A 12394-nucleotide genomic window follows, 5' to 3' on the forward strand; every position below is an offset into this window, starting at 1 on the left:
AAAAGAAAAGAGGACTTGCCCTGAAGCTACATAGTTGGGAGGGGCACCCACTGTCTCTTTAGGGAGCACCTCAGGCTTTCAGGGGGGCGTGTCTCCCTTGGCGTGAGACAGCTCTGTGGCCGTCCGAGTCCCCAGTGCATTCTGGCATGGGGTCAGCTTGCTCAGGTTTGGTTGAATGGAGCTGCCATTGTACCTAAGAGGCTGTACCTCTTAGGTATCATTACAATGATAGAGATAGTCTCATTGTACCTAAGAGGCTGTACCTCTTAGGTTGTACCGCCTGCTGGCTGCCTGGAGATGAGGTGTGGACAAACTTACTGCAGCTTAGGGCAGCAGCTCCTTCTCTTTATGTATGCAAGTGCCACTAAGCAGCTGTCAAGTCATTTGTAAATTAAGGAGGTGGAGGCTTTCCTGTCTATCAGGACAAACGAGAGAATGTTCTGGTGTTAGAGTAAAATTTTCCTCTGGACGTGAGGCTGGGGCAAATGTACCATTTCTCAGAAAAAGTGGACTGGGTTGGGGGTTGGGGTGGGGAGCTGGGATGGGCTCCCTGCAAGTCAGGACAGCTAAGATGCCACTGTCCCACCCACTGCCACCCTGGCCCAACACAGCATCCAAAACAAAGGGTGCCAAAACCTTTGGGACCACCCATAGGAATCTTCTCCCTCATGTCCCTGAGATGAGGAGAGAGGGAGGCCTGGTCCAGCCGTGTGCCCAGAAAATACCAACTTAGAGTCCATTCCCTCTGGGTTGATGTAGGCTCTGCTCACCCTGCCTCCTGCCCTCCTACTTCAGGTAACAGCACCTGGGCTTTCCTTTGTGAAACCTACCTCTCCCCTTCAGCCTACTTGGGCTGTAGGGTAAGCATGTGACCTAGGTCTGGCCAATCAGAGGATGAATCCCCATTCCAGTCATGGTGATGCAGTTAGACCTGTGTATGCCTAGTGTTCCATTATTGGAACGCTAAGCATGTGGGAGTTATTTATATCTTACTGTTCAAGGTCATCGCCAAGGTCCGATTGCAAAAATCCAAAAAATTGCAACCTCAGGCATAAATGAGCTACGTATGATCAGGTGACCTAGGCCTAGCCAATCACAGAATTAATCCCCATCTCAGGCATGGTGATATGCTGTACCTGAAGCCCCAGGCTTTTTGTTCATGTGGAGCCAGCAATGTGTGCCTTTTGCTTCAGCCCAAATGAGTTGGATTTCCTATCACTTGCAACTAAAAGTATCCTGACTGCTATTACCTAGTGAGTCAGAGTAAAGGGGGCAATGATAGAGATCCCAGCACGATGTGCCCAGCCCCACCAAGGCACAGAGAATCTGCTATCTCATGCTCCTGTCCCCCTTCCTCACCTTGGAGGAGGGGGTGACTCTCGGGAGCTACAGCTCCATCCTGTTCCCCTTTGGGACAGGGTCTCTAGTAAGGCCAGCTCTGAACTGAGGCCCAGTATTGCCAAAGTCTCTCATCTACTGCATGCCAGGCAGTAGGCTGGCCACTTAAAGTCCACAATCTCATCTAATCCCGTTAGGATCAGGTGTTTGTTTTTTGTTGTTGTTGTTTGTTTGTTTCATTTTGTTTTGTTTTGAGATGGACTCTCCCTCTGTTGCCCAGGCTGGAGTGCAGTGGCGCGATCTCGGTTCACTGCAATCTCTCCCTCCCGGATTCAAGTGATTCTCTTGCCTCAGTCCCCTGAGTAGCTGGGATTACAGGTGCCTGCCACCATGCCCAGCTAATTTTTGTATTTTTAGTAGAGATGGGGCTTCACCATGTTGATCAGGCTGGTCTCAAACTCCTGACCTCGTGATCTGCCCGCCTTGGCCTCCCAAGGTGCTGGGATTACAGGTGTGAGCCATTGTGCCCAGCCAAGGTCAGTTTTAAGATTCTCTTTTGCAGATAAGGAAGCTCAGAGAGGTGACAAAACTTGTTTGCAGTTTTATGGGTCACGTGTGACTCTATGACCCCAAAGTTGGGGTTTTTCCCATTCCCAGGGCTGCTTCCTCCACCTCTAGCCCCAGGGGACTCTGCTGCTTGGCTCTGCCCATTGCTCAATCCAGCCATCCCAGGGTCAGGGATCAGGTGGAAGCTGGCAGTTTCAATCTATCCTGTGGATAAAGAGTTTGAAAGCAACAAAACCCACCACCGTTAATACCAACATAGGAGCTGACCTTTCAATGGCCCAATTTGCCTTAGTCTCCAGGCAGAGCTGGGTAAAGCTAGAGCTTCTGGCTTTGCCTATATGGAGAGTGGGGAGCAGTTACTGAGGCAGCTCAATTCTGACACCTCAGAGATGTGGCCAGCTTTCTGGAGCAGACTCTCCAGAATGGAGAATCGACTAGCAACTGCTGAAGATGGGCTTGTCTGGCAAGGGAAACTGGAAACTGGGGCCCATGAACATCCCCAGGGAAGGTGGGCCCAGTGGAATTTCCCACTCTTTGTTTCTAAGCTCTTTGAGACACGGATGACATCAGGGACTCAGCTGTTCATTAAATGTGGGCCGGTGAGCATGTCTTCTAGAGGCTCCATGCTCTAGATGCTGGGGCCCAGGTGCTAGGGCAAAAGAGCAGGTAACTTCCAGAGGCTGAGGGAAAGGCCTGTCTCTCCATAGGCCACACTGGGAAGGGGAGGCACGGGGTCTGGGGCCTCCCAGTAGGGGTGAGACCCCAGGCCCAATCTCACCCTCACTGGGAACTTGGCCTTCATCGCCCCACTCCCCCAATGTTGTTTTTTCAGGTGTGATGACTGCATTCTGCATTCCTGTGACTGTCCTTGCCTGCAGCCCAGCCCCAGCCCTGGTCTGGCCTTGATGCCTAGCTAATTTTTAAAAACCTGCCCCGAGGCTGGGTGAAACCCCATCATCCAAATGCCCAGTCTCAGAATGTTCACAATCAGGAGGTGATGATCATAATAATTAACTAGTTACATTAATTGATGTTATTCACAACATGAACTAGAATCTGTACAGCTCTTGCTATTTACAAAGTGCTGAAACACACACATAGACACACACACACACACACACACACCTCTTTTGGTCCTCTCAGTAGCTGCATGTCGGCAGGACCAGGGATCTGGGATTTCCTTTTATAGGGGAAGAAAGTGAGGCTCAGGGAGGGAAAAACAACTGCTCCTTATCATTAGCCAAGTATGAGTTGCTGCTGCTAAGAGGGTCTGAGAGGATAGATATGTTCTCCCTTCGCTTTCATTCCTCCATTCCTTCCTGCATCCATCCAGCATTTATTAAGCACCTACTGTGTGCCCCATTCTGTGCTAGACACATATCCCTAAGCTGGGACACTTTTCCAGAAAGCAAGAATCCTCGTGTTCCTGAAAGATGAGTTGGGAGGAGGAGGGGCACAGATCCCGCTGGCCTTGGGGAACCTGGGACTCCAGATCAGTAGGTGTTGGTGGATGTCCCTTCTCAGGCCGTCCCGGGTGAGTGAGGAGCCTCGTTTTTCTCTCATTAATTATTTCTTAAAAAAAAAAAAAATGAAGGAGCCTATGTGACTTCGTTCATTCTGCACAGGCGCTGCTCCTGGTGGGATGGCTGTGGCTGGGGGAGGGTGTGGGGGACGGGAGACGCCTACAGTTGGCCACAGCGTCCTAGGCAGGTCTTAGGCTGGGGCCACCTGGCTAGTCTCCGTCTTGGACACGGTGGCAGAGGCCTCGTCGTCACCCAGCGGGTTCTTGCCGCAGCAGATGGTGGTGAGCATGCAGTTCCGGAACTGGAAGGCAAGAGGCTTGAGTCAGGGCCAGGGCTGCCCACAGTGTGCTTGGAACTGACACGTTAGTGAGGTTTGCCCCGACCCTTTCCCTGCTTCTGCCCCCCACAGTTCCAGTGCCCCGTCCACTCAAATCTGGCTTCCTGGAGGAAACTTGCTAAGCAGATGCTCCTCACCCCTAGAGATGCCAGGGACCGAGCACGAGGGGGCTGTGTCGCCCATGATATTTCATGGTGCCCTCTGTGTGCCAAGGGTGTTCTGTAAATTATCTCCTATAATCTGAGAGTTTGGTGTTTTACCCTTTCTATGGATGAGGAAATCAAAGCACAGAGAGGGGAATTGACTTGCCTGGGGTCACACAGTTAGAAAGTGGCAGAGCTGACTTCAGAGACTGTTTACCCCAACTTCTGGTTTCCTTGGAGAGGAACCCTTTACACCTTTACCCCTCAGAGTAAGACTTTTTAGCTCCTTATTCAGCTTTATGGAGACTGGCCCATCCATTCCCGTCTTGGGACCTTCTGACTTTGACACTGGGCTTCCAGAACTATCTGGACTGGAGCTTCTCCCACCTCAGTGAGCATCTGAGCCACCTGTGGAGAGCTTGTTGGAAATGCAGGTTCCTGGGCCCTCCCTGACATTCAGCAGATCTGGGTGGGGCCAGGAATCTGCATTTCTCACACACTCCCCATTGAGACTGCTGACCCAAGACTGCTGCCAGTAGCCCTGATGGAGCCCCCTCCCCTGCCCTGGGACGCAGTTTGTCCTTGGCAGGCAGTGCCTGTGGCCTGGGACACTGGGGCCCTCCCACCCGCAGTAGGCACCTGCTTGTTCATCATGATATAGATGACAGGGTTGTAGATGGCGGCACTCTTGGCAAAGAACGCTGGGATGGTCATGAAGATGGGACCGAAGTTGGAGCCCTGGTGGGTGAAGATGTAGAATGCCACGCTGGCGTAGGGCACCCAGCAGATCAGGAAAGCGATGACCATGATGATGACCATGCGGGTGACCTCCTTCTCTGCCTTCTGTGTGGTGGCCGACTCCTGCTGCTGGGCAGCGGCCTGCAAGACAAGGGACCTGGGTCCAGACCATGGCTCCTCCAGGGAGCAGGAGCCACAGATACATGCTGGGGGCTGGACTGTCAGAGCCGTGAGGCTGCCCACTCCCCGGCCCGTACCTCCTTGACAGTGAAGACGAGCTGCCCGTAGCAGAAGAAGATGATAATCATGGGGATGGTGAAGTGGACCACGAACATGTAGATAACAAAGGACTCGTTGTTGACCTCTGGCTTGAGCGTGTAGTAGTCGATTCCGCACGAGCACTGCAAGCCCTCGGGGATGTACCTGAGGACGGGCAGGTAGGGAGAACCCGCCTGTGAGGAACTTGGGAACAGCCAAGGCGTCTGCCGAGCACTGGCCCTTTCTGGGGCTTCACATTCCCTCCCTGGAAAAGGGGATCACAAGCGTCTGCATGACCGGGTGACAGGATGGAATATGGATCAGATGGGGATGCAGATGCACCTTGTGGAATCAGTGTTGCTTCACTGGTGGCTACGGTACCAGATGACACCACCCAGCCTCTACCGGCATGCCTAGCCCCAGCATCCACTGCCCGCTGAGCCTAGGGTTATGCCAGGCAGAGGTTGGTGAGGAGGAGGGAGAGCACTCAGGCTCTGTATTTGAGGCAGATTGTACAAACTGAGGTCTTCCTAGCTCCAGGGCGAGAGTATTTTCCAGGTCAAAGATGGACACACAGGGTATCTAAGGGATCTTTGTGCAGCTTCTGGAAACAAGAGGTTTCCAGGGCACGTTGTTAGGATGTGGCAGTGGTTCCTGATCTTGGTGACAGTTGACTGGTCTCAGGAAACCCAGAGCGTCCAGAGGCTGTGCTTTCGGAGGATGGAACTAGGCCAGATTGGAGAAGATGGGGGAAAAGTCCAGGGGGTGGACTCAAATTCAGCAAGGGGTAAGAAATGGACCCTAGCAAGACTGAGGAGAAAAGGAAGTGAGAGTGGGAATTTTCTGGAGACAGAGGGACATGAGGCCTCTGGGGACCAGAGTCACCGGTCCTATTGTCCAAACCACTGTCCCCACTGTGTCTCATCTCAGCCCCATTTGGAGACAGTCGCCTAGAGGCTGAATGGAACCCAGTTCCCAGAGGCCACAGTATGGCCACCGACACTAGGAAGGTGTGGCCCCCCCTGCTGCTGAGGCCCAAGGTTAGAGGGGGCTGCCCCCAGGGCACTAGACCAAAGAGGATTGGAATTTGCGCCTGGCTTAGTTGAGGATTAGGGGCACAGCCAAGGTGAAGGGTTGGGATGTCTTGGATTCTCTTTTACATAGAGCTCAGGAGATGGGACCAGTGCTTTTAGCAACATTAGAGTCTATTTATTCTGCCCTACACCTCTACCCTGGGTGGGCATTTGGGCCAGGAGACATACAAGGCCAGTGCCTGGAACTAGACACTACTGGGTTTGAGTCCTGACTGGAGGATCCTACAAAGAGCCCCTGGAGCCTCTTCCGTTCTGCTCAATGCCATTACCTGGACCAGCCGAAGAGGGGGGGTGCGGCGCAGGCCAACGCCATGACCCAGGTGAAGGCAACGCCCATGATGGCATGGTTCTCCCCGAAGCGGAAGTTGCTCATGGGCTTACACACCACCACGTACCGTTCGATGGCCAGGACCACCAAGGACCACAGGGCGATTTCACCTGCAAGGCAGTCAGCAGGCTGTCAGCACAGATCCCACTGCCTGTCTAAGAAGAGTGCACTCCCCCTAGATAGGGAGAGGGTAGCTAGGAAGGCAACCAGGAGTGGGAGAGGGACTTGAGGAGGCCTTGGGGAAGGAGAGAGCTTGGCACTGGGAGGAGCGGGAAGGGGCAGAGGGACCACATGCTGAGGAGAGCTGGGCAAAGAAGCTCCAGGGAATGGGGGAAGTTATTTGCTTAGTGCTCTGGGTCCATGAGGGACACGAATCAGTTCGGGGGGTCACGATTGGACTGGGAACCCGGTAGGGAGTTGTGGGTTTTTTTGTTTGTTTTTGACAGAAGAATGCATCCTAATGTGGGGCAGAGTTCTTTGTTGGGAAGGAATGCAGAGGTGGCGGAAACCCAGAATTGGCAGTCCTTCCCCCCTCTCCCTTCTCGGGAGATGAAATAAAATGGGCAAGTGTGGCCCTCTCCTAGGAGCCATGAAGCAATGGGCAATGCTTTGCCCAGAGGAAGAAGAAGGAAATGATGAAATTGAGATATCTGCCCTGCTCACCACCCCATGAAGTTCCACAGGGAGAGTGGCCATATAGTTAATCAACCAAACTGGGATATTCCTAACAGTGAAAGGGACAATAATTGTAAACTGGGACTGACCCTGCAGAGAACAACCATCCGTATGTGGTACACCACCTTCTGGCCAGAACTGGGTGATCTGTGATTATTGAATGTAACAAATACCCAACAATGCCAGAGATTCCCTGAGAATGGGACCGAGGAGGCAGCCTGGACATGGGGGAGAGAGGGTAAGGCTGGCAGGGTGACGCTTGTGACTGGCGTTAAGCTCTCCTCGTCACCCAGCTTTGCAATGGCTGCCGCTAACATCTCCTGCATCTCAGCGGAGATATTCCTGGATCACAGCCAGGAGACCTAGGCTGTTGTTGCTGCCGGGCCACATCCCTAAATAAGTCTATTCCCTTCTCCCTGCCTCAGTTTTCCCCTCTGTTAAGTGGGATCTGTTATCTCTGCAGCACCCCCATCTGTTTTCCTGTTAAATGCAAGACATTATTCTAAAGCAAAAAGCAGCTGCTTCAGAGGGGCTGCATGCAGTTCTCAACACCAGGAGCCTTGGAGCATGGCACGGAGGCTAGAGGGGCACCCAAGGACGGGGGGCTGGGAGGGGAGGCAGAGGATGCCAAAGGGGACCGAGCCCATTACCCAGCACAGGAAAGACTCAATGACTGGAGAATGGAGAATCCACTTCCTACCCTGGGCTTGGGCCTCCAGAGAGGAAGGGTCTGGCTTGCCCAGCTCTCTCCTCAGTGCCCAGCCTGGGTCTGACCTGTTTTCCGAGGGAAACAGAGGCTTGGTGTTGCGAACACAGCCCAAGATGGATGCGGGCTTCAAACTCAACTCTGCCCCCATCCCAGTGTGACCCCCAGCAGGGCGCTTGACTTCTTTGAGCCTCAGCTCAGTTTTCTTGCTGTGAAATTAGACAAGTGCATATTGCTCCAGGTAAGATGAAGGTAGCGTTCAGTGCCAGCCCTGCACGAACAGCAGCCCAGCTATCACCGTGAATGGTGTTTGTTGACTGAACATATGAGGGTCTTGGGTGACGCTGACAGGAGAGGAGAAGGGAGAAGCCCTCTCAGCCACCACCACCAAGCCGGGGACTGTCCCAGACCCCTCCATGCTCCCAGGCTCCTGCATGCCCCACCCGCACCCGGCTCATACCGCCCAGGGTGGCAAAGAAGCCCTCTGCATTGCATCCTGTGGGACCGAAGACGAAGTATCCATGCAGAGAGGTGTAGAGGGTGCTGGTGAAGCCACCGAAGACCATGAAGAGGTCGGCCACCGCTAGGTTGAGCAGGATGTAGTTGAGAGGCGTGCGCAGCTTCTTGTGCTGGACGGTGACGTAGAGGGTGAGGAAGTTGATGGGGAAGCCCAGCACGATCAGCAGGAACATGTAGGCGGCCAGCATGGAGAACTGCCATGGCTCGGCCAGGTAGTACTGCGGGTACTCGAAGGGGCTGCGCACCACGCCCGTCGCATTGGAGAAGGGCACGTAGAAGTTAGGGCCTTCCGTGCCATTCATGGCTGTGGCCCTTGTGGCTGCCCCGCGTCTGCTCCCACCCAAGAATGCTGCAAAGGCCTGAGCTCAGCCACTCAGGGCTCCGGCTGGATGACTCTGGGCTCTCACCCCCCCAGACCCTTATAAAGTGACCTCCCCCTCCTAAGCTCCTGGCTGAATCAGCATCTGGGAGATTGGGGGTGTTCATAATCATATTAATCCCCGCTGCAGAAATGAGGGCCTAATTGGCTTCCAAGAGGGGCCAAGGTGACACCAGGAGGAAACCTGAGGTCAGGGAGGAGAGGCACTCAGGACCCTGGGAAAGGGAGGAGCAGGCCCCTAACTTCTACATGGCTGGTCTGTCCCAAGGTCCCAGCTCAGTCTGGTGGCCTTGGTCTGAAATAGGGACCGTGGATGTCTGTGCCATTTCCCTTGGCTAAGTACGAACTGACTTCAGATCTTTGTCTGGACTGGACAGTGAGCTTCTGGACAGCTAGAGACTTTCTAGTTTATTCTCCCAGTCTCTCATCTCGTCACACAGCCCCTTACCTGTTCGTTCCCCTGCAAGTTACCTCTGGGCTCGTCCAGTCCCCACACTCCTCTGACAGGAGGAGCTCCATGAGGGCAGGGGCTACATCCTGCAGCTTCCGTTTCCAGTGCCAGACACATGGCCTGGGGCCCAGGAGCCCAATCATTGTTGCATGGAATTGGAATTCACTCTCTTGTTCGTTCATTAAACATTTATTTGCGGGCCTCTGGGAATACAAAGATGGAAAGAAACAGCCCTGCCCAGAGGAGCTCAGGGGCTAAGGAGGACTCAGATATGGGAAGAAGCAGATTCCGCCCAAGGTGTCTGTGAGGTGGAGATGGGGCCTGACTGCCTGGGGGATGCAGTCCAGGAGGCCACGTTTGGGCCTTTGAGAGAAGGAGCAGTTTGCCAGGTGGCTGGGTGGGGAAGACCTGGGCTGGGGGCAGTTGTGATGGGTCTTGAACACCGGGGAACCTGGCTTTATCCAGAGGGAAGTGGGCAGTGGCTTGGGCAGATCACTGGGGTAGAAAGGTGATTCGGATGCCCCAAAGATGGAGTGGAGGGAGGGAGGATGGAGGGGGCTACCAGAGCAGGGGAGGGACCTCAGGCGACTCCAGTCTGAAGGGGAGGCCAGCCCTGGAGGCAGCAGACAGGGCACTGTTGGGGGAGGTCTGGTCAGCCACGAGGGCCTCAAATGCCATGTGCCAGGTGGCCCCATGAGGGCCGATTCCAGAACAGCAGGATGTACTGTAAGAAAGTCGTCAAGAGCCTTGGGGGCAGATGGCTGGGGGCAAATGGAGGCCAACACTGGCAGGTCCCCTTCTCCCCGCTGTGCTAGGAACACAATGATGCCTGCTAAGAAGGAAGCGGGGTGTCTGGGGCGGCCTGTGCAGTGCTGAGAGTGCCCTAAGTGTGGCCGCTCAGGGACCACCGTCCAGCCAACATGTGTATTGAGCACCTACTGTGGCCAAGACAAGGTGCTTGGACCTGGGGGGACACACAGGGGACATGAAAGAGCAAGCTCCTGCCCACAAGAAGCCACTGTTTCTGTGGGGTGAGGGGCACAGGGACCACAAACGAATAGTGGAGCGAAAAACAGTAGGGACAGTTCATTCGCAGCCACTCCCAACACAGGAGGCTTCTCTGAGAAGCTGGAGCTTGAGCCGAGAATGGAACAACAGGAGGAAGCTTCAGGGGAAGGACATCCAGGCAGAAGGACCCCGGCGAGTGCAGAGCCCTGAGGCCAGGGAAACATCCCTTGATCTCTGTCATACCCAGTCTCTCCCACCCAGGATTCCCAGATCTGTCTGCTCAGAAGAGTGCCCCCTTCCCTGTAGCCCACCTGGGCTCCAGCCCCCTGCCTGGCCTGGGTGATGTTGGGTGTAACAGGGTTTGGCACACGTGGCGGGACTAAGGCAGGGCGGGTGGGATGGGGCCTCTCGTAGTGTAAGGCGCTTGGCCTGGTGATTATGCCCAACGCTAATGAGGTTAAGGTGGGGGGTTTGATTCTGACGTGGACCCTCATGGCCAGAAGGAGGGTGTCCTGGATGCCTCGGGTCAAGGCTGACCCACACCCAGCCCCTCCCTGGCCGGGCTGAGCCGCCACCCCACACAGCTTAGCAGTACCTCAGCACCTTGCTTGTTGCCTAGTGCTTCTGGCAGCATGGAAGCTTTTTATTTGTGTTTTGTGCCCATCTCCCTGCCTGTAACGTGAGTCCACAAGGGTGGGCCTGGGTCTATCTTGCTCACAACAGGGTCCCCAGAGCCCAGCATGGTGCTTGGCCTGTAGTGGAAAGAGGTGGGATCACGTCTGTTTTGTTCATTGATGTGTCTCCAGGGCCTGGCACCTCGAAGGTGCTCCTGAATATTTGTTGAATGAATGAGTGGGGGAATGAATGAATGAAGTCCCCCTAGATGATCTCAGTACTTCCCCTCTCTGTCTCAGGTTCCTCCTTTGTGGGTTTCACAATTGCAACCTCATGGAACCCTGGTAATGCGGAACTAACAGCCATCGCTGAGGTGACAGAGCTCTTTATTCTGTAAAGCTTGACAAAGAAAAAATTTTTGTGAGACAAGGTCTCTGTCGCCGGCTGGAGTGCAGTGTCACAATCATAGCTCACTGTAGCCTCTGCCTCCTGGGCTCAAGCGATCCTCTCACCTCAGCCTCCTGAGTAGCTGGGACCACAAGTGCACACCACTAATTTTTGTATTTTTTGTAGGGGTGGAGTCTTGCTATGTTGCCCAGGCTAGTCTTGAACTCCTGGCTCAAGCGATCCACTCTCCTCGGCCTCCCAAAGTGCCAGGATTATAGGCATGAATCACCGTGTCCGGCCCAAGAAATATTTTTTAAACAAAAAGTGCTCTTTGTTCAGGACAACCGACTCATAGTGAGCTGGAAGGGTCATTCGAAGTCACCTACTCTGACCATCTCTGCTACATCCATTTTGCAGATGAAAAGACTGAGGACTAGCTCTGCAGAGTAGATCAGGTCCCATTACAAATCAGTGGCAGTCTGCGTTATAACCTACACAGTCAACTGGGCTCCATGGGTATCAGCTTCCCAAACTGGGCTATGCCTCCCTCCCCTCATCAAAGACAGCTCTCAGGAAGGACCAGCCAGCCATTCACACCATGGTATAAATGACTAAAGAAAGGTTTAGCTGGGGTAATGGAAAGGCCCTAGACTGAGTCACACAGGCCTGGGGCGGGGCAGTGGAAGCCTCGAGGAGAGGAGGCTGGATTCTAGCTGGTCTTTGAGTCACCACAGCAGTCCTGCTTCCTTCCCCACTCTGGGCCTCAGTTTGCTGGGACAAGGAAACCTCAGTGTGGGGCGGGTGCAAATCCACCTATACAGTAAACCTCACCTGCTTTCCCCATGAGAGCCTGGTTCGTGAATCTTTAGACTCTACAGCCTTGGTTTCACTGTTCTCCCTCATTGGGCAAGGCTCTTTTCCATCCACTCTTACATCTGGACTAAGGCTACACGCCTGGGTGCAGCCAGCTCCCCCGCCCTCCCAAGAGAGTGCTTCGGTTCTCCACTCTGTAAAATAGGAATGATAATAGTGCCTACCTAATAGGATTATTGGGAGTGCTTGTAAGTGATCAATATGTTTGTTGATGACAGTATTAATCTCTTCCTGAGTCTCCTTCAGGTCTCTGCTCACACTCATGTCCTTGGGGTGACCACCCCTAACCATCCTACACACCAGGCACCCCCACCAGGTTTAGTCGTTGTTTTGAGACAGGGTCTCACTCTGTCACCCAAGCTGGAGTGCAGTGGTGCGATCTTGGTTCACTGCAACCTCCTCCTCCTGGATTCAAGCAATTCTCCTGCCTTAGCCTCCCAAAGTAGCCAGGACTA

At 54.0% G+C, this 12394-nt stretch overlaps 1 protein-coding gene across 1 annotated transcript; it reads right to left on the minus strand.

Annotated features, from left to right (window-relative positions):
* Positions 1 to 2153: 2153 nt before the first annotated feature.
* RHO (rhodopsin) lies at positions 2154 to 8628 on the minus strand. Its single transcript, XM_011950692.1, has 5 exons — positions 8168 to 8628; positions 6268 to 6436; positions 4904 to 5069; positions 4548 to 4787; positions 2154 to 3729 (listed from the first exon to the last, which is right to left on the minus strand). Exons 1-5 carry the CDS (start codon positions 8526 to 8528, stop codon positions 3619 to 3621), a joined length of 1047 nt encoding a protein of 348 aa, XP_011806082.1. The 5' UTR covers positions 8529 to 8628; the 3' UTR covers positions 2154 to 3618.
* Between the last annotated feature and the right edge of the window lie 3766 nt (positions 8629 to 12394).

Source organism: Colobus angolensis, unplaced genomic scaffold (assembly GCF_000951035.1).
Source record: "Colobus angolensis palliatus isolate OR3802 unplaced genomic scaffold, Cang.pa_1.0 Scaffold31, whole genome shotgun sequence".
In the NCBI taxonomy this organism is placed as follows: Eukaryota; Metazoa; Chordata; class Mammalia; order Primates; family Cercopithecidae; genus Colobus; species Colobus angolensis.